This window comes from Salvelinus sp. IW2-2015, linkage group LG35, assembly GCF_002910315.2.
Source record: "Salvelinus sp. IW2-2015 linkage group LG35, ASM291031v2, whole genome shotgun sequence".
In the NCBI taxonomy this organism is placed as follows: domain Eukaryota; kingdom Metazoa; phylum Chordata; class Actinopteri; order Salmoniformes; family Salmonidae; genus Salvelinus; species Salvelinus sp. IW2-2015.
In genome coordinates, this window is record NC_036874.1 from 3,116,706 (window position 1) to 3,137,417 (window position 20,712).

The following is a 20,712-nucleotide window of genomic DNA, read 5'->3' on the forward strand; positions in this document are numbered from 1 at the left end:
TCCATCAGTGCTCAGACTAGAGGTCGACCGATTATGATTTTTTCAATGCCGATACCGATTATTGGAGGACAAAAAAAGCCGATACCGATTAATCGGCCGATTTATATATAAAAATAAAAAAACATATATAATAATAATATATATATATTATATATATATCATCACCACACAACATTTTTGTAATAATGACAATTGCAACAATACTGAATGAACAATGAACACTTTTATTTTAACTTAATATAATACATAAATACACACACGCACACAGCTCTGAAGTGACATGATACTGAAGAGTCTGCTTAGGAGACAAATACTCTCAACTGTTTGAATAAAAATAGAGTTTAAGTTACCTGTGATGAATGTTGAAAACAAAACTTTAATTTCTATATGCAGGAAATCCTAAATTTTAATAATGGGCATGGTAAGAATTGACAACCAAAGTGCGAGTCATAATTCCCATGACACCTAGCAAAATCTGAAAAGCGGTTCCTTCATTTATTCKATAGGATATTTTTAGATTCACTTAAAATAAGGTCTGTGTTTCGTGTAGGCTTACATCACCGTGCCAATTTTATAACTGTGTAGATATCCATGGGACAAGGTAACTCTGATCAATATTGGCTAAATATAAGCGAAGATAAAAACATTTGTAGAGTGGATTTATGAAAATATGTTGACAAACGTTACCTTATCCTAGTGAGATTTACACGGGTATCAAAACGTRGAGGCGGTTTAAGCCTGCACAAAACACAGACCTTATTTAAAGTAGATCAAGACATTCTCTATGGAAGACATGAACAGTAAAATAATGAAGGAACCCCTTTCAAATTCAGCCGCAAGTTATTACAGGAATTATAACGCGTCGACTATTTCTCTCTAAACCATATACCTTTGACTAATCCGGAAACTATCACCTCGAAAACAAAASGTTTATTCCGTTCCGTATTTTATCTAACGGGTGGCATCCATGAGTCTAAATATTCCTGTTATATTGCACAACCTTCAATGTTGTCATAATTACGTAAAGTTCTGGCAAATTAGTTCGCAAAGAGCCAGGCGGCCCAAACTGTTGCATATACCCTGACTCTGCGTGCAATGAACGCAAGAGAAATGACACAATTTCACCTGGTTAATATTGCCTGCTAACCTGGATTTCTTTTAGCTAAATATGCAGGTTTAAAAATATATACTTGTGTATWGATTTTAAGAAAGGCATTGCTGTTTATGGTTAAGTACACATTGGAGCAATGACAGTCATTGATTGATTGTTTTTTATAAGATAAGTTTAATGCTAGCTAGCAATTTACCTTAGCTTACTGCATTTGCTAACAGGCAGGCTCCTCGTGGAGTGCAATGTAATCAATGCAAGATTGGATCCCCCGAGCTGACAAGGTTAAAAATCTGTCGTTCTGCCCCTAAACGAGACAGAACGTTCCTAGGCTGTCATTGAAAATATGTGTGTTATATGTGTGAATGTGTTCTTAACTGACTTGCCTAGTTAAATAAAGATTAAATAAAGGTGTAAAAAAAWWAATAATAATAAATTAACAAAAATCGGGAAATCGGCGCCCAAAAATACCGATTTCCGATTGTTATGAAAACTTGAAATCGGCCATTCCGATTAATCGGTCGACCTCTAGCTCAGACTGTCCGCAATAGGCTGAGAGAGGCTGGACTGAGGGCTTGTAGGCCTGTTGTAAGGCAGGTCCTCACCAGACATCACCGGCAACAACGTCGCATATGGGCACAAACCCATCGTCGCTGGACCAGACAGGACTGACAAAAAGTGCTCTTCACTGGAGAGTCACGGTTTTGTCTCACCAGGGGTTATGGTTGGATTCGCGTTACACCGAGGCCTGAGCTTTACACCGAGGCCTGTACTCTGGAGCGAGATTGTATGTTTCTCAATCAGAGGCAGCTGTCAATAGTTGTCCCTGATTGAGAATCATACTTAGGCAGCCTGGGTTTCACGTGTGTTTTGTGGGTGTTTGTTTTCCGTGTCAGTAGTTGTGCCACACGGGACTGTTTGTCGGTTAGATTCTCTTTTGTTATTTTGTTTCGTGTAGTGTTCAGTTTATTGTTAATAAAACATGGACACTTTCCACTCTGCGTCTTGGTCCGATCCCTACARCTCCTCTTCAGACGAAGAGGAGGAAATCAGCCGTAACAGTTCTTCAAGTTGGGGTTGAGTGGCAAAATAAAATCAACAACAGGTTGCAAGTTATTTCATTTCTTTCATCTCCTCCATTAGTGAATACAAACTGAATTACCGAGACCCTTTCTCAGCCAAGTCAAAAACGAGGTCATAACAGTACATAATTAATAAATCAAACTAACTAAACAACCAAAAATACAGGTTCTGGTGCAGTCGAGGGAAGATCTAACAAAACTTAAATTCAAGATAAATAAACAATATTTTCTCAAACTTTGTCAGACAGTTACAAACTAAACCAGCCACATGTCCACTTCCCTCTAACCTGCACCTTCCCCTGGGCGGTCGCACCTCAAACAAAAAATTAAACAGTCAGCCAATGAAATTTCAGGATCAATCAATCAATTAGCAAGATAGAAGCATGCACAAGCAATGGAAGCTCACCGAGACACATACATTACAAGTACAGTACAGTACAAGACATATACATCTATTGCTATAACTACCCATTAATTGCATACTTTACATATCTCAACATGRGTTCCAATGCTGCTTAGTTTATTGAACATTATGAAATTATATGTTCAGGCTTCAGGTTTGGCAACAGTGGAGTAGATAACAGAATGGTCCACCTCTAATCTTTCTTCTGACCTGCAAAAAGCAAATTGAGTTGTTGTATGAGTATATTCAAACATTTCAAATAAACAGACTTCCAGAAATAGGTTACATTGAAAAGGACTGAACTGACAGTGAGTTCACGCTTACCTGGCAGTAGGACTGGGGAGGGGAAACTAGATGCTGGCATACTGTATGTTGTCTGTCACCTTGGCCTGTTTGGGTTTCATCTTGGAGTATACAACATCATCCCCATGGAGTCCTGAGAGTTGGGCCTTGTCGATGGAGCTGTGGAACTGCTGGAAGTCAAAGGTAGCATAATGAGGGTCTGCAGGATTCTGCAGAGGTGGTGGCTTGACCACAGAGTACAGAGAACTGTCTTGGGGGTGGGTGTGAGAGGGAGGCAGTTGAACGTTGGCATAGAGGGCATTTTCCTGTTCCTCCGTTCTAGTTTCCTGTATTGCTGGGTCGTTACTGATCCTTCTACTGAATAAGACTGGGTTTTGATCGTCCTGAAAGATGGAATTAGACAAAAACAATACAAAATATTTGATATATTGACCGCTCACTAGCTTCATCCATTGGTTAAACTAAGTAACATGTTACCGGGGAAGAATGAAAGCTTGCGCTTGAACATTGTTCAAATACCATGAACCTCCAGATAACATTGTTGCACTGACATGCTATTGGGATGTTGAATTGGAGTGTATATGCTGTGTTCCATTGACCTTTTTGTCCACAGCAGTCTTTTGACATAATTTGAATGGGCTCTTCCTGTCAAAGAAAACAAACTTCTTTGGGGGAACAAATCGGTATCACAAGGTCATCATACTCTACATTATGATATTTAATTGAGTACACAATGTTCCAGAGACTTACCACATCCATAGGAACACAAGAAGTATGATCACCATGAAAACTGTGGCCGCGGAACTGATGTAAACTGGCATTTGGACAGTATTTGTTCCTGAAAATGACACAGGATACATGAACGCATTACATTCAAGTCAAGGGAATTCCCACTTGAAATACATTGGTTCAGGACAACAGGACATTTCACTGGACAGTAGAACATAACATTTGCTTCCATACTGACCCTGCAGGATCAGAGACAGAACAGTAGAGTTGTGAGCCCCTTCTTTGTTCCTGGCCTCACAGAAGTACTGTCCACTGTCAGAGGAGGTTAGAGAAGTCAATTTCAACACCTCTCCTGACCCTGTCTGTGAGGTGTCTGTTCCATCCTTCTTAAACCAGGTGTAGTTCTCCACTGCTGGGTTGGCATGACTGCTGCAGGTCAGGTTCACAGAGCTTCCCTCTACCACTGAACCAGAGGGACTTACTGACACCAAGGTGTTCCTTGGGGCATCTAAAGCAAGCAGAAATATTCAAAAGTTGATACAGTTGAAGTCAGAAGTTTACATACATCTTAGCCAAATAGATTTAAACTCAGTTTTTCACAATTCCTGACATTAAATTAAAGTATAAATTCCCTGTCTTAGGTCAGTTAGGATCACCACTTTATTTTAAGAATGTGAAATGTCAGAATAATAGGAGAGAGAATGATTTATTTCAGCTTTTATTTCATCACATTCCCAGTGGGTCAGAAGTTTACATACACTCAATTAGAATTTGGTAGCATTGCCTTTAAATTGTCTAACTTGGGTCAAACGTTTCAGGTAGCCTTCCCACAATAAGTTGGGTGAATTTTGGTCCATTCCCCCTGACAGAGCTGGTGTAACTGAGTCAGGTTTGTAGTTCTCCTTGCTCGCACACGCTTTTTCAGTTCTGCCCACAAATTTTCTATGGGATTGAGGTCAGAGCTTTGTGATGGCCACTCCAATACCTTGATTTTGTTGTCCTTAAGCCATTTTGCCACAACTTTGGAAGTATGCTTGGGGTCATTGTCCATTTGGAAGACCCATTTGCGACCAAGCTTTAACTTCCTGACTGATGTCTTGAGTTGTTGCTTCAATATATCCACATAATTTTCCTTCATCATGATGCCAACTATTTTGTGAAGTGCACCAGTCCCTCCTGCAGCAAGGCAACCCCACAAAATGATGCTGCCAACCCCGTGCTTCACGATTGGGATGGTGTTCTTCAGCTTGCAAGCCTCCCTCTTTTTCCTCCAAACATAACGATGGTCATTATGGCCAAACAGTTCTATTTTTGTTTCATCAGACCAGAGGACATTTCTCCAAAAAGTACGATCTTTGTCCGCATGTGCAGTTGCAAACCGTAGTCTGGCTTTTTATGGCGGTTTTGGAGCAGTGGCTTRTTCCTTGCTGAGCGGCCTTTCAGGTTATGTCGATATAGGACTCGTTTTGCTGCGGATATAGATACTTTTGAACCTGTTTCCTCTAGCGTCTTCACAAGGTCCTTTGCTGTTGTTTTGGGATTTATTTGCACTTTTCGCACCAAAGTACCTTCATCTCTAGGAGACAGAACGCTTCTCCTTCCTGAGCGGTATAACAGCTACGTGATCCCATGGTGTTTATATTTGCGTATTATTGTTTGTATAGATGAATGTGGTACCTTCAGGCATTTGGAAATTTCTCCCAAGGATGAATTAGACTTGTGGAGGTCTACACATTTTTTTCTGAGGTCTTGGCTGATTTCTTTTGATTTTCCCATGATGTCAAGCAAAGAGGCACTGAGTTTGAAGGTAGGCCTTGAAATTCGTCCACAGGTACACCTCCAGTTGACTCAAATGATTTAAATTAGAATATCAGAAGCTTCCAAATCCATGACTTTTCATCAATCCATCATTTTCTGGAATTTTCCAAGCTGTTTAAAGGCACAGTCAACTTAGTGTATGTAAACTTCTGACCGACTGGAATTGTGATACAGTGAATTAGAAGTGAAATAATCTGTAAACAATTGTTGGAAATATTACTTGTGTCATGCACAAAGTAGATGTCCTAACCGACTTGCCAAAACTCTAGCACCGGAGTCGGTCCCTCTCCTGGTTCCCGTGGCGTTTGGCGGTCGACGTCACCGGTCTTCTAGCCATCACCAATCCACCTTTCATTTTCCATTGGTTTTGTTTTGTCTTCCCTCACACCTGGTTTCAATTCCATCAATTACATGTGGTGTATTTAACCCTCTGTTTCCCCCATGTCCTTGTCTGGAATTGTTTATTGTAAGTGCTTGTGCACATTATGTCTGGTGTGTATCGGGTTATGTACCCATTTATTGATTGTTCTGTTTTCCGGTGGGTTTTTATTATTAAACTGCGCCGTTGGAAACACAGTTTTTGGTCWCCTGCGTCTGACTTCTCTGCCACCAGTACGCACCCCTTACAACAAGACATTTGTGGAGTGGTTGAAAAACGAGATTTAATGACTCCAACCTAAGTGTATGTAAACTTCCGACGTCAACTGTATCTGCTTTATATTTAGTAATGATTCATCCAAACTGTCCTGGCCAGAAGGGTCGTGTTTAATTTCATCTATATTCCACTGTAGCAGAAAACCGTTGCAGTATCTTGGAGATTACACTGTCTCTTTCTCAACAACATAACGTTTTAATAACTTGCTGTCATGACTCTCCTGGCTGAGGAGAGTCTTGACACCTTAACACTCTATCAGAAAATAGGCAGGAGTGGAATCTCCTTCGGTAAGAAATGTCCCTTTGTCCACAGAAGACTTTTGCTGCCAAAACTATAACATCCAATATTAGAACAATATTTCTATGTTAGGAATGTTAAGAATGGTCAGTGGGGATCTAAAGAATAATCATGTAACATTGTTTATTATTTTGTGATTACATTAAGAATGGTATGAAGAAAATACTGTTACTCGGAAAGTGTAGACATTCTATCTGTCAAGTTTACATCCAAATATTGTATAAAATATATGATTAAGAATGATTTTATTTCTGTTAAGATATGAATGTTATTTTAGTTTTCTAATGAGATAATTGTTTTTCATATAAACTATGCACAGTAACTAGCCACACCCRGAGTGTGGTCAGAGATCATGCCATCAGAGTGCATAAAAAGCCTTGGTAACGAAACCTTCCTTCATACCAGAAGACGTGAGATCGTGGTCCACATGTTGCAATTGTTGGAAACTCTCAGCAATAGATGAGAAGATAACCTCAGCTACCAGACCAAAACATTGCCAGGTTGCTACTGGCYTGTAAATTGGTCAGGAACTGAACCCTGAATAATTCCTTTAGACCAGAAAACCTGTAGCTGTGGCTATACGGCTGAAATGGTTAAAACTTTGAATCTCCACACGAGGTGAAGATAAAGACTAGACCTTAACATTGCCAGTCTGCAGCTGGYCATGTAAAAGTCCTAGAACTTTGACTAAAGACAGGAGGTGGGAAGGAGAAAATCCCATCTCAGACAATCACAGAGTATCTGTTCTATTTGAACACTCCACTACAAGACCAAGACAGCTATGAAGAAGGACATTGTGACCTCTGATGGATTATCAGAGCCTTACACTGAAGCAGGACACTACAACTTCCCAATATAAGGGTTGATTGGTTTCAATAGAGAGACGACGAACAAAGACATCTATGTGCAAATATATTCATGATCTCTTACCCAAATGGGCGGTGGTTCTTGTGCAGAGTAAATTATTACTTTGAAGGTAATTTACAAAGGATTCAACGATAAGTTTGACTCTCTCTTTGTCTCTCCCTCTCTCTATCTACCCCTCCCTCTTGTGGTGACCAAGCAATCATGCTGTTGTTAGACCACTAGGGTCTTTTCTCATGTGTTAAGTGTGTATGTTATTCTGTGTTATTATTTAGTTAGCTAGTGAATAAATAATTCAACTAATTTTGTGTAGTGCTGGGGTTCTTACAGATCCAAGGAGTATGCGATGTTCAGAATGAGACTGATATGAGGTAATGATTAACTCTTAGCGCTAGGGGTCAGATCTTTTTTGTTTTTTAATAACGTGCCCAARGTAAACGAACATTTTCTCTGGCCCAGATCGTAGAATATGCATATCATTTACAGATTAGGATAGAAAACACTCCAAAGTTTCCAAAACTGTCAAAATATTGTCTGTGAGTATAACAATACTTATTCTGCATGCGAAAACCTGAGAAAATGTAACCCGGAAGTTGTATATATTTTTTTAACCCTGTGTTTCCTGGCCCGCCTATCCTCCATTTAAAGGGGTATCAACCAGATTCCTTTTCCAATGGCTTCCTCAGGCTGTGACCAGGCTTTAGACATAGTTTCAGGCTTTTATTTTGAAAAATGAARGAGATTTTTCAAAACTAGTCAAGTGTCCTCCGAATAGTTCCTGCGTGCGCGAGAGGAGCTCCCCATTTTCCGTTTGTCTCTTATTGAATAGGTAATCTTCCGGTTGAAATATTATCGATTATGTTTGTTAAAAACAACCTGAGGATTGATTATAAAAAACATTTGACATGTTTTTACGACCATTACGAATACTTTTTGGAATTTGTCTAACGCAACACGGCTTTGATTTTCTGAACATAATGCGCAACCCAAATGGCGTTTTTTTTGTGATAAAATCGAACAAAAATAACATTTGTTGTGTAACTGGGAGTCTCGTGAGTGGAAACATCCGAAGATTATCAAAGGTAAGCGATTAATTTCATTGCTTTTCTGACTTTCGTGACCAAGCTAACCAAGCTAATATAAAGGCTAGCTGTTGTAGCATTGAAAGCTACACTCACAAAGCTTGGATTTCTTTCGCTGTAAAGTATATTTTCAAATCTGACACAGATAGGTGGATTAACAACAAGCTAAGCTGTGTTTTGTATATTTCACTGTGATTGCATGATTATAACATATTTTTTGTAATATTTTTTTAAGCTGATACGTTTTGAAATTTTCATCTTCCCTTTCAGGACCGGAACGAGGCTGTAGTTTTCTCAGCATAACGCGCAACCCAATGGCGTTTTTTTGTTATAAAAGTAATATTTATCGAACGAAATAACATTTATTGTGTAACTGGGAGTCTCGTGAGTGCAAACATCCAAAGATTATCTAAGGTAAGCGATTAATTTTATTGCTTTACTGACTTTCGTGACCATGCTAATTTGGGGCTAGCTGTTGTAGATTGAAAGTCTACACTCACAAAGCTTGGATTTCTTTCGCTGTAAAATATATTTTCAAATCTGACATGATAGGTGGATTAACAACAAGCTAAGCTGTGTTTTGGTATATTTCACTTGTGATTGCATGATTATAAATATTTTTAGTTAATTTTTTGCATTTGGCGCCTGAAATTCTAGCGGTTGTTTAGGAAAGGGATCCTGACAATTATCCCGCTAAAGGGATCCGTGTGCCAAGAGGTTAACTTCTCTGCGCTACGGATCCCTTTAGCGGATAATTGTCATCAACAACCGCTGAATTGCAGAGCGCCAAAAATAAAATAAAATTGCTAAAAATATTTATATTCATAAAATCACAAGTGCAATATAACAAACAAGTTTAGCTTGTTGGTAAGTCCACTGTCGTGTCATATTTTGAAATATGCTTTACAGCGAAGCAATCCAAGCGTTTGTGTGAGTTTATCGATCACTAGACAAAACATACGAAACACCTAGCAGCAATGTAGATTGGTCACAAAAGTCAGGAAAGCAATAAAATTAATCGTTACCTTTGATGATCTTCGGATGTTTGCACTCACGAGACTCCCAGTTACACAATAAATGTTCCTTTTGTTCGATAAAGATTATTTTTATATCAAAAACCTCCATTTGGTTTGCACGTTATGTTCAGTAATCCACAGGCTCGTGCCGGGTCTTGAAGGGCAGACGAAAATTCAATAGTATCCGTAAATAGTTCGTAGAAACATGTCAAACGTTTTTTATAATCAATCCTCAGGTTGTTTTTAAACATAAATAATTGATAATATTTAAACCGGAGGGTAAAGTAATTCAATACAAGACAGAAATAAAATGTGAGCTACAAATTTCGCGCGCAATAACTAATCAAGGAACACTTACGCGTTTTGATAAATCTCCTCATTTTTCAGAATAAAAGCTTGGAACTATGTCTAAAGACTGTTCACAACCTGTGGAAGCCATTGGGAAAGGAATCTGGTTGATATCCCTTTTAAATGGAGGATAGGCAGGCAATGGAACAGGGATTTTTCAAAATAAGAGGCACTTCCGGGTTGGATTTCCTCAGGTTTTCACCTGCAAAATCAGTTCTGTTATACTCACAGACAATATTTTGACAGTTTTGGAAACTTTAGAGTATTTTCTATCCTTATCTGTCAATTATATGCATATTCTAGCATCTGGGCCTGAGGAATAGGCCGTTTACATTGGGAACGTTATTTTTCCAAACATAAAAATTCTGCCTCCTAGCGTCAAGAAGTTAAGTGACTGTTATCGATATATAACTTATATCTTTAACAGTTTAAATCGGGAGATGGTAACTCTATAAACAACTTATTCCATGGTGCCCCAAATTCCTAATGAGTTAATTGTTACATGACTAATTTAATCGTGTAACAATTTAACATAGTTAGTTGATTCYATAAATAACAGTCATCACATTAATGAAAGTCATGTCATGACACTGCTTCCCTATTAAGCAATCACACACAACTTAGCACAAAAAACATACCCACAAGCAGACTTAACTTACACAGAACATTAAGAACCAGGTCTGATGAGTTGAGGGCTCCATGTTGGTTCCGTTTCTCACAGTAATACCACCTTGAGTTAGCAGGAAAGATAACCTCAAATATCAACATAGTCCCCGACTGGACTGGTGGGCTGCTCCCATTGACTTTGTACCAGGTGTGGCTCTCTGCTGGGTTGGCATAGCTGCGGCAGGTCAGATTCACAGAGCTGCCCTCTYCCACTGGACCAGAGGGACTGACTGACACAGAGGTGTCAACACAGAGTTGTTTGCACGGCAGCTGCAGGTGAGAGTGACTGAGCTACCCTTAACAACATCGCCAGATGGACTGACTGACAATGTGACATTTTTTGGAGCATCTGTAGGAGACGGATTAAGGTTGCAAGTGTTTATATGATGTTGAGCATATCTTGTATAGAACAACACTACTATAGTACCTCTTGTCATGACAGGATCCAAATAGGTCACATCAGCTTTCCAATAAATAACTTCAACCAGACCCCCTCTCACCCACCCCTTTTTAACGAACTGTATAAAATMATGGGTTAAGACTTAAAAAGTTAGACCAGAGAGATGTAGAGCTGCAGCTCACGTTTAAAGAGGTTTGAACTCTGAATCTCAACACAAGGTAGTGACGATAAAATCACCTCCCGGACAATCACTGGTACGGCTGATTAGCTGTCCTATGTAAATTACCTGTCCTAACTATTATTTTCAAAACATCGAATTCCGCTATTCTCATCACCCCACTGGGAACCATCGACACGGGAACTATCTTCAAAGAAGCATCTTCTAGAGCAAATGGAAGTAGGATAAACTCTGTAGTTTTGTTCAGGACTACATGACAAGTCACCAGATACCGGACGACTGCAAAGGAGAACAACAGTAGAAGCCTTACAAGCGTGCCGTGAAAAGGCCCCACCCCGTTTCCAAAGCGGCCCTGTTCAAAGAGATACATGGCGAACCAAGGCATTTACACGCAAAGACATTCATGATTTCTTACACCAAGCGGGCGGCGGTTCTCTTGCAAAGTATATGACTACTGTGAGAGTAGTTTCTAAAATGTACCAACGTTAAGTCTCTCTCTCTGTCTCTCTCTCTGTCTCTCTCGCCCTCTACATGTCTTTTATAAGAAGCAGCCATATTGTTGTCAGTCTGCTAGGGACCTGTTTTAATGTATTAGGTCCGTATGTTTATCCTGTATTACAATTTAGTTAGCTAGTAAACAAATAACTAAACCAATTTGTGTAGTACTGAATCAGAAGTAAGGCCCGGGTTTTTTCAGATGCAAGGTTACCAATGTTCAGAATGATTATATGATATGAGGTTATGATTGATAAGTTGACTGTTTATGGATGTGATAGGRAAAGAACTTTTTGATTCGGGAGATGGTAACTCTTTAAAGAACCGCTCTCGTGGTGCCCCAGATCCTAATGAGTTAATTGTTACATACGCTACCGGTCAAAAGTTTTAGAACACCTAATAGTGAAGACATCAAAACTATGAAATAACACATATGGATTCATGTATTAACCAAAAAAGTGTTAAACAAATCAAAATATATGTTATATTTAAGATTTTTCAAATAGCCACCCTTGATGACAGCTTTGCACACTCTTGGCATTCTCTCAACCAGCTTCACCTGGAATGCTTTTCCAACAATCTTGAAGAAGTTCCCACATATTCTGAGCACTTGTTGGCTGCTTTTCCTTCACTCTGCGTTCCGACTCATGCCAATCATCTCAATTTGGTTGAAGTCGGGGGATTGTGCAGGCCTGGTCATCTGATGCAGCACTCCATCACTCTCCTTCTTGGTCAAATAGCCCTTAAACAGCCTGGAGGAGTGTTGGGACATTGTCCTGTTGAAAAACAAATGATAGTCCCACTAAGCCCAATCCAGATGTGATGGTGTATCGATGTAGAATGCTGTGGTAGCCATGATGGTTAAGTGTGCCTTGAATTCTAAATAAATCACAGACAGTGTCACCAGCAAAGCACCCCCACACCATCACACCTCCTCCTCCATGCTTTACGGTGGGAAATACACATGCGGAGATCATCCGTTCACCCACACCGCGTCTCACAAAGACACGGCGGTTGGATCCAAAAATCTCCAATTTGGACTCTAGACCAAAGGACACATTTCCACCGGTCTAATTTCCATTGATCATGTTTCTTGTACAAGCAAGTCACTTCTTCTTATTGGTGTCCTTTAGTAGTGGTTTCTTTGCAGCAATTCGACCATGAAGGCCTGATTCACACAGTCTCCTCTGAACAGTTGATGTTGAGATGTGTCTGTTACTTGAACTCTGTGAAGCATTTATTTGGGCTGCAATTTATGAGGCTGTTAACTCTAATGAACTTATCCTCTGCAGCAGAGGTAACTCTGGGTCTTCCTTTCCTGTGGCGGTCCTCATGAGAGCCAGTTTTATCATAGAACTTGATTGTCACGATCGTCAAAGGGAGAGAGAGGACCAAGGCGCAGCGTGTGAAAAATACATCTTCTCTTTATTTAGAAGAAGAAAAACTAAACAAACAAACAATAGACGAACGTGAAGCTATAAATGACTAAGTGCAAAAACATGCAACATAGACACAGACATAGACAATTCCACAAATGCATGATGCCTATGGCTGCCTTAAATATGGCTCCCAATCAGAGACAAATGAAAGACATCTGTCTCTGAGAACCACTCAGGCAACCATAGACATACCTAGAAAATACACTCAACCATAGACATACCTAGAAACATTCACTCAACACCAAACCCATACACTAACCCAACACCCCTTTACCATATAACCACCCAAAACACAAACATTCCCCATGTCACACCCTGACCTAACTAAAAATAATAAAGAAAACAAAGAATACTAAGGCCAGGGCGTGACAGTACCCCCCCCAAAAGGTGCGGACTCCGGCCGCTAAACCTGACACAAAAGGGAGGGTCCGGGGTGGGCCTTAATATGACGGCGGCTCGGGTGCGGGACGTGGCCCCCACTCCACCATTGTCAATATCCTTCGTTGTCTCTGGTAGATCCTGCTGACTGGCGCTCTGGAAGATCCTGGCTGGCTGGCGGCTTCGGAAGATCCTGGCTGGCTGGCGACTCTGGCTGCTCATGGCTGGCTGGCGACTCTGGCTGCTCATGGCTGGCTGGCGACTCTGGCTGCTCATGGCTGGCTGGCGACTCTGGCTGCTCATGGCTGGCTGGCGGCTCTGGCTGCTCATGGCTGGCTGGCGGCTCTGGCTGCTCATGGCTGGCTGGCGGCTCTGGCTGCTCATGGCTGGCTGGCGGCTCTGGCTGCTCATGGTTGGCTGGCGGCTCTGGCAGATCTTGGCTGGTTGGCGGCTCTGGCAAGATCGTCCGTGTCTGGTTGGCGGCTCTGGCAGATCCTGTCTGGTTGGCGTGCTCTGGCAGATCTGTCTGGTTGGCGGCTCTGGCAGATCCTGTCTGGTTGGCGGCTCGGCAGATCCTGTCTGGTTGGCGGCTTGGCAGATCCTGACTGACGATGGCTCTAGCGGCTTCTGACTGCAGAACACGGCTCTGACGGCTCGGGACAGACGGCGCGGATGCTCGGGACAGAGCGGATGGCTCAGATGGCGCTTGGTAAAGGATGGCTCAGATGGCGATGGGTAGCATCGAGATGGCTCAGATGGCGCTGGGTAGACGGATGGCTCAGATGGCACTGGGCAGACAGATGGCTCAGATGGCACTGGGTAAGACGGATGGCTCAGATGGTGCTGGCAGACGGGCAAGCTCTGGCCGGCTGAGGCGCCCTGTAGGCCTGGTGTGTGGTGCCGGAACTGGTGGTACGGTGGGCTGGGGACACGCATCTCAGGGCTAGTGCGGGGAGCAGTAACAGGACAACTGGCTCTCAAAGGCGGACTATAAGGCCTGGTGCGTGGTACGGCTAAGGTGGTACCGGGGCTGAGGGACGCACTCAGGGCGAGTGCGGGAGAAGCAACAGTGCGTACAGGGCTCTGGAGACGCACATTAGGCCTAGGCGGTGGTGCCGGAACTGGTGGTACCCGGGGCTGGGGACATCGCATCTCAGGGCTAGTGCGGGGAGGCAACAGGATGCACAGGACTCTGGAGACGCACAGGAGGCTTGGTGCGTGGTGCCGGAATTGGTGGTACCTGGGCTGGAGACACGCACCATAGGGGCGAGTGCGTGGAGGAGGAACAGGGCTCTGGAGACACACTGGAAGCCTGGTGCGTGGTGTAGGCACTGGTGGAACTGGACTGGGGCGGGGAGGTGGCGCCGGAATACCAGACCGTGCAGGCGTACTGGCTCCCTTGAGCACCGAGCCTGCCCAACCTTACCTGGTTGAATGCTCCCGTCGCCCGACCAGTGCGGGAGGTGGAATAACCCCGCACCGGGCTATGTAGGCGACCGGGGACACCATGCGTAAGGCTGGTGCCATGTATGCCGGCCCGAGGAGACGCACTGGAGACCAGACGCGTTGAGCCGGCTTCATGGCACCTGGCTCAATGCCCAATCTACCTACCAGTGCGGGGAGGTGGAATAACCCGCACCGGGCTATGAACACGTACAGGAGACACCGTGCCCTCTACTGCGTAACACGGTGTCTGCCGTACTCCCGCTCTTCAATGGTTAGCCTGGGAAGTGGGGGGCAGGTCTCCTACCTGCCCTCGGCCACTACCTCTTAGCCCCCCCCCAAGATTTTTGGGTTGTACTTGCGGGCTTCCAGCCTTGCCCCGGCTGCCTCCCTCATATCGCCTCCTCTCGGCTTTCGCTGCCTCCAACTCTTCACGAGGGAGGCGATATTCTCCCGGTTGTGCCCAAGGTCCCTTACCATCCAATATTTCCTCCATGTCCATGAATCCTTTTATGCCTTCCTCCTGTTGCCGTTGACACGCTGCTTGGTCCTTGTTGGTGTGTAATTGTCACGATCGTCAAAGGGAGAGAGAGAGGCAAGGCGCAGCGTGTGAAAAATACATCTTCTCTTTATTTAGAAGAAGAAAAACTAAACAAAACAACAAATAGACGAACGTGAAGCTATAAATCGACCCTAAGTGCAAAAACATGCAACATAGACACAGACATAGACAATTACCCACAAATGCATGATGCCTATGGCTGCCTTAAATATGGCTCCCAATCAGAGACAAATGAAAGACATCTGTCTCTGATTGAGAACCACTCAGGCAACCATAGACATACCTAGAAACATACACTCAACCATAGACATACCTAGAAACATTCACTCAACACAAACCCATACACTAAACCCAACACCCCCTTTACCATATAACCACCCAAAACACAAACATTCCCCATGTCACACCCTGACCTAACTAAAATAATAAAGAAAACAAAGAATACTAAGGCCAGGGCGTGACATTGATGGTTTTTGCGACTGCACTTGAAGCAACTTTATAATTCAAATACATTCCAGGTGATTACCTCATGAAGCTGGTTGAGAGAATGCCAAGAGTGCAACGCTGTCATCAAGGCAAAGGGTGGCTATTTGAAGAATCTCAAATATAACATTTATTTTGATTTGTTTAACACTTTTTTCATTACTACATGATTCCATATGTGTTATTTTATAGTTGTGATGTCTTCACTATTATTCTACAATGCAGAAAATAGTAAAAATAAAGAAAAACCCTTGAATGAGTAGGTGTTCTAAAACTTTTGACCGGTAGTGTAATTAATTTAATCGGGTAACAATTAAACGTAGTTAGGTGATTCGATGAATAACAGTCTTCAGATTAATGAAAGTAAAGTCACGAGACTCTTACCACACATTAGGTTGCCTCTATATTTCACAAAACCACAACACTGAACTTTCATCCATATTAATGGTTCCAGTAAATAAATCAGAATATTTTCATTGGATCAGAATATTTTCATTGGTGCTTTCAGAACAGTTTTGAATTAAGTTAGTAGCCTATAGTTCACTGTTATTTCCTCTCACCATGCCCTGCCATCATGTACGTCAACCTCAAACTGCTTAACTTCCCCTAAAAGTTACCACAACCTAAACACACAGCCAGGGTCAGCAAATAGAGACTGCAGTTCATCATGGCAAATTTAAATTTCTTATCTAACACATTCACATTCAGACCAAACTGACAAAGGCTGTTATGCAAGAGCACTATTTCCTTAACATCCTTCTTTCATAATTCCCTGCTATTATTTTTACACAGTAATGCAATGAGATATGTGCCCTTCCAAGTCAGAGGCAGCACCTCGCTCGTGCAGACGTTTGAACGCAGACAGCTGCCCCATTATGATAAAATGATAAGAGCTGCTCACGTTAAGTAGATCACATATTTACTCACATTGGACATCAAGAGACATTGGAGCAGAGTTGAGATTCTCTTGACCTTGAACAGCACATTGGTATCTGCCAGAATCCTCACTGCTGGCCAGGAACTCTGTGTTGGATACTGAGTGTCCATCCCTGAACCAGACAATAGCGGGATGGTCACTTGGTGTACAGGTTGTGACACACGTTAGCGTCACCCTCTCTCCCTCTCTCACAGTTGRAGGCTGTACTTTGGTTGTCAGCCCTGGTTGAGAGGAGAAAGGAACAGAGTGACCACTGAATGTTTTTTGAAGTGTTATCAGAGTCTGATTTTCTTCTGGTATCAAAATTACCTGTCAAACTTAGTGAAACCCATGTTTTGCTGCTCCATGCATTCGTTTCGTCACCTTTATTAACCGTCTCAAATCTGAAGTGGTATTGTGTTGCGTCACTACTAATTAGGTTATTCATTTTCAAAGTGCAGTTGTTGTCTTTGTTTCCAAGGTATTCTACACGTCCTCTGTATTCCTGGGCCAGAAAGAGATCATTGTTCTTCCTTTGACTCGAGAAATACCAGAAGCTATTTGTAATAGTCTGATCTGAGGGGTAGGCATAACTGCATCGAAACACCACTGATGACCCTCTTAAGGCACATGGAGCTGTATCGTTAAAGGTCACCTTCCAATTACTCCCACAAACACCTTTAAAAAACAACAACAACAAAGCAAAAGACAGTTAATGTTGTCACACATATCTACAACACTAATGCAAATACATACAGTGCCAATTTGCCATTTACAGGTAGTTCATATAACATGTAATATATTGTCGCTGTCGGATGCGTAACTCCATTTTTGCGAACTTTCATTTTTGTACATATATTGAAACCAGTAACTTCCCTCAATGTACTCTGAATATTTCATGACTCTAGGACCAAGAAAATATATTCAAATAGCTTCTAAATTTTCATAATTGTATGTTACTTTATGGGAAAACATGGGAATTTTTTCCATCGCCTGAAAAATTCCTGTTTTGGAGATGAGGTTTTCATCAGACAGTGATGATATGCCATTTAGCAGATCCTTTTATCCAAAGTGACTTACAGTTAAACCATCAACCCTGGCGGTGTAAGCGCCATGCTTTACCAACTGAGCTACAGACGACCCCGTGTCTCCTACCACATCCTGGTGCACAAACAGACTATCAGTCACTTCTGTATTTCTGTGAATTAATCGAGMGAGTTACTCTTTATTCTCAGATAAAGTCCTTACCTTTGAGGTTAATAATTTGCTAAAAATACATCTCACCATTAAGGCAACAAAACAATGAAATTAAAATATCCCCTCTGACCTCTGCAGTAGTTCTCTGTTAATCTCTTATGAGCCATACACAGTAGTAGAAAGTTTATAAATCAGTACTGACATCCACAGCATGATAGAGCATCAAAMCAAAAATATATTCTACTCACCTAGCAACGTGAGAGTAATCACCAGCATCACACTGGTCGTTTTCAAGAGCCACATCCTATCAAACTGAAACACTTTGATACAAAATAGCACAGAATGGAATTACTTAACTTAATACTTAATAAGTCAATCATCAAACAGGCTSCAACAGTGTTTTCACTGAAAGCAGGTGTAACATTTGTCTTTGTCTCTGAAGAGTTTTCTCACAACTTGGATACAGCTCTAAATCATCTAGTCATTCTGTCTTTAAATTCTCACAACAGATAGATTGAACATCACTACGCACCAATGTTGCACCAGTTAAAGGAAAGAAAACGCATGAAACTCTACAGAGAGAGACAACACTACTCACCCTCCTGCAGAACGTGTCCAGAGAGAATGACCAGCAAATAACCATGCAAATAAATACCATGGAGAGATGTGATAATAACCATGTCGCAAGCAGAATGTAGACAATTGGTTGAGAATGACTTGTCTCGTTGTAGCCTTTTGGTGCTTTTTTCCTTCCTGTTATCATACACTTTTTATATTACAGTGTACTTAAGGGGGTACAGTAACATAGAAATATTATAATAATTTCTTCCCCTAACCTGGACAACACTGGGCCAATTGTGCACTGCCATATGGGACTCCCGGACACGGCCGGTTGGGATACAGCCCGGAATCAAACTAGGGTCTGTTGTGATGCCTCTAGCTGTCACGATCGTCGTCAGGGTGGAAATGACAGGACCAAGGTGCAGCGTGGTGTGCGTACATTTTCCCTTTATTTTGAAATGTCGCCAACAAAACAATAAACAACAAAACGAACGTGAAGCTCCGTAAGGCTATACATGCATTAACGAAGACAACTACCCACAAATGAAAGAGTGAAAAAGGACTGCCTAAGTATGATTCCAATCAGAGACAACGATAGACAGCTGCCTCTGATTGGGAACCACACTTGGCCAAAAACAAAGAGATAGAAAACATAGAAATAAAGAAACTAGAAAGGCCCACCCTAGTCACACCCTGGCCTAACCAAAATAGAGAATAAAAGCCTCTCTATGGCCAGGGCGTGACAGTACCCTCCCCCTCCAAAGGTGCGGACTCCGGCCGCAAAACCTGACTCTAAAGGGGAGGGTCCTGGTGGGCATCTCTTCACGGCGGCGGCTCCGGTGCGGGACGTAGACCCCGCTTCACCTCTGGCTCACCCCACTTTGGTGGTGTCTCTGGTGCGGGGACCCTCGCTGCAGGCCCCAGACTGGGGACCCTTGTTGCAGGCCCCGGACTGGGGACCGTCTCTGGAGGCTCCGGACTGGAGACCGTCGCTGGAGGCTCCGGACTGGGGACTATCGCTGGAGGCTGCAGACTGGGGCCTGTCGCTGGAGGCTCCGGACTGACCCGTGGAGCTGGCACAGGATGAACCGGGCTGTGGGGGAGCACTGGAGATCTGGTGCTTCTCCTTGGCACCACTCTTCCACTCTTCTCAGCCTCCAGTATTTATGCTGCAGTAGTTTGTGTCGGGGGGCTAGGGTCAGTTGGTTACCTGGAGTACTTCTCCTGTCTTATCCAGTGTCCTGTGTGAATTTAAGTATGCTCTCTCTAATTCTCTCGTTCTCTCTTTCTCTCTGAGAACCTGAGCCCTAGGACCATACGTCAGGACTACCGGGCATGATGACACCTTGCTGTCCCCAGTCCGCCTGGCCTTGCTGCTATTCCAGTTTCAACTGTTCTGCCTGCGGTTACGGAACCCCTACCTGTCCCAGACCTGCTGTTTTCAACTCTTAATGATCGGCTATGAAAAGCCAACTGAGATTTATTCCTGATTATTATTTGACCATGCTTGTCTTTATGACCATTTTGAAAATCTTGGCCTCTCTAATTTTCTCCTTCTCCTCTTCTTTCTCTCGGAGACCTGAGCCCTAGGACCATACGTCGGGACTACCGGCGTGGTGACTCCTTGCTGTCCCCAGTCCGCCTGGCTTGCTGCTATTCCAGTTTCAACTGTTCTGCCTGCGGTTATGGAACCCCTACCTGTCCAGACCTGCTGTTTTCAACTCTTAATGATCGGCTATGAAAAGCCAACAGATTTATTCCTGATTATTATTGACATGCTTGTCATTTATGGAAATTTTTGAAAATCTTGGCTCTCTCTAATTTCTCTCTTCTCTCTTTCTTTCTCCCGGAGGACCTGGGCCCTAGGACCATGCGTCGGGACTGCCGCCGTGGTGACTCCTTGCTGTCCCCAGTCCGCCTGGCCTTGCTGCTATTCCAGTTTCAAGCTGTTCTGCCTGCGTTATGGAACCGCCACCTGTCCCAGACCTGTTGTTTTTAACTCTTGATGATCGGCTATGAAAAGCCAACTGAAAATTATTCATGATTATTATTTGACCATGCTTGTCACTTATGAACATTTTTGAACATCTTGGCATAGTTCTGTTATAATCTCCACCCGGCACAGCCAGAAGAGGACTGGCCACCCCTCATAGCTGGTTCCTCTCTAGGTTTCTTCCTAGTTTTGGCCTTTCTAGGGAGTTTTTCCTAGCCACCGTGCTTCTACACCTGCATTACTAGCTGTTTGGGGTTTTAGGCTGGGTGTCTGTACAGCACTTCGAGATATTAGCT

General features: G+C 42.7%; 1 protein-coding gene across 2 annotated transcripts; it reads right to left on the reverse strand.

Moving 5' to 3' along the window:
• Positions 1 to 2,683: 2,683 nt before the first annotated feature.
• LOC111958712 (B-cell receptor CD22-like) lies at positions 2,684 to 18,730 on the reverse strand. 2 transcript variants are annotated; one of them, XM_023979956.2, is made up of 9 exons: positions 18,461 to 18,730; positions 18,111 to 18,182; positions 16,996 to 17,343; positions 16,677 to 16,907; positions 3,864 to 4,133; positions 3,647 to 3,734; positions 3,496 to 3,541; positions 2,918 to 3,279; positions 2,684 to 2,803 (listed from the first exon to the last, which is right to left on the reverse strand). In XM_023979956.2, exons 1-8 carry the CDS (start codon positions 18,540 to 18,542, stop codon positions 2,944 to 2,946), a joined length of 1,473 nt encoding a protein of 490 aa, XP_023835724.2. In that variant the 5' UTR covers positions 18,543 to 18,730; the 3' UTR covers positions 2,684 to 2,803; positions 2,918 to 2,943. The 2 variants fall into 2 exon arrangements, 1 of the variants encoding a protein (XP_023835724.2); XR_011474893.1 differs by lacking the exon at positions 3,496 to 3,541.
• Between the last annotated feature and the right edge of the window lie 1,982 nt (positions 18,731 to 20,712).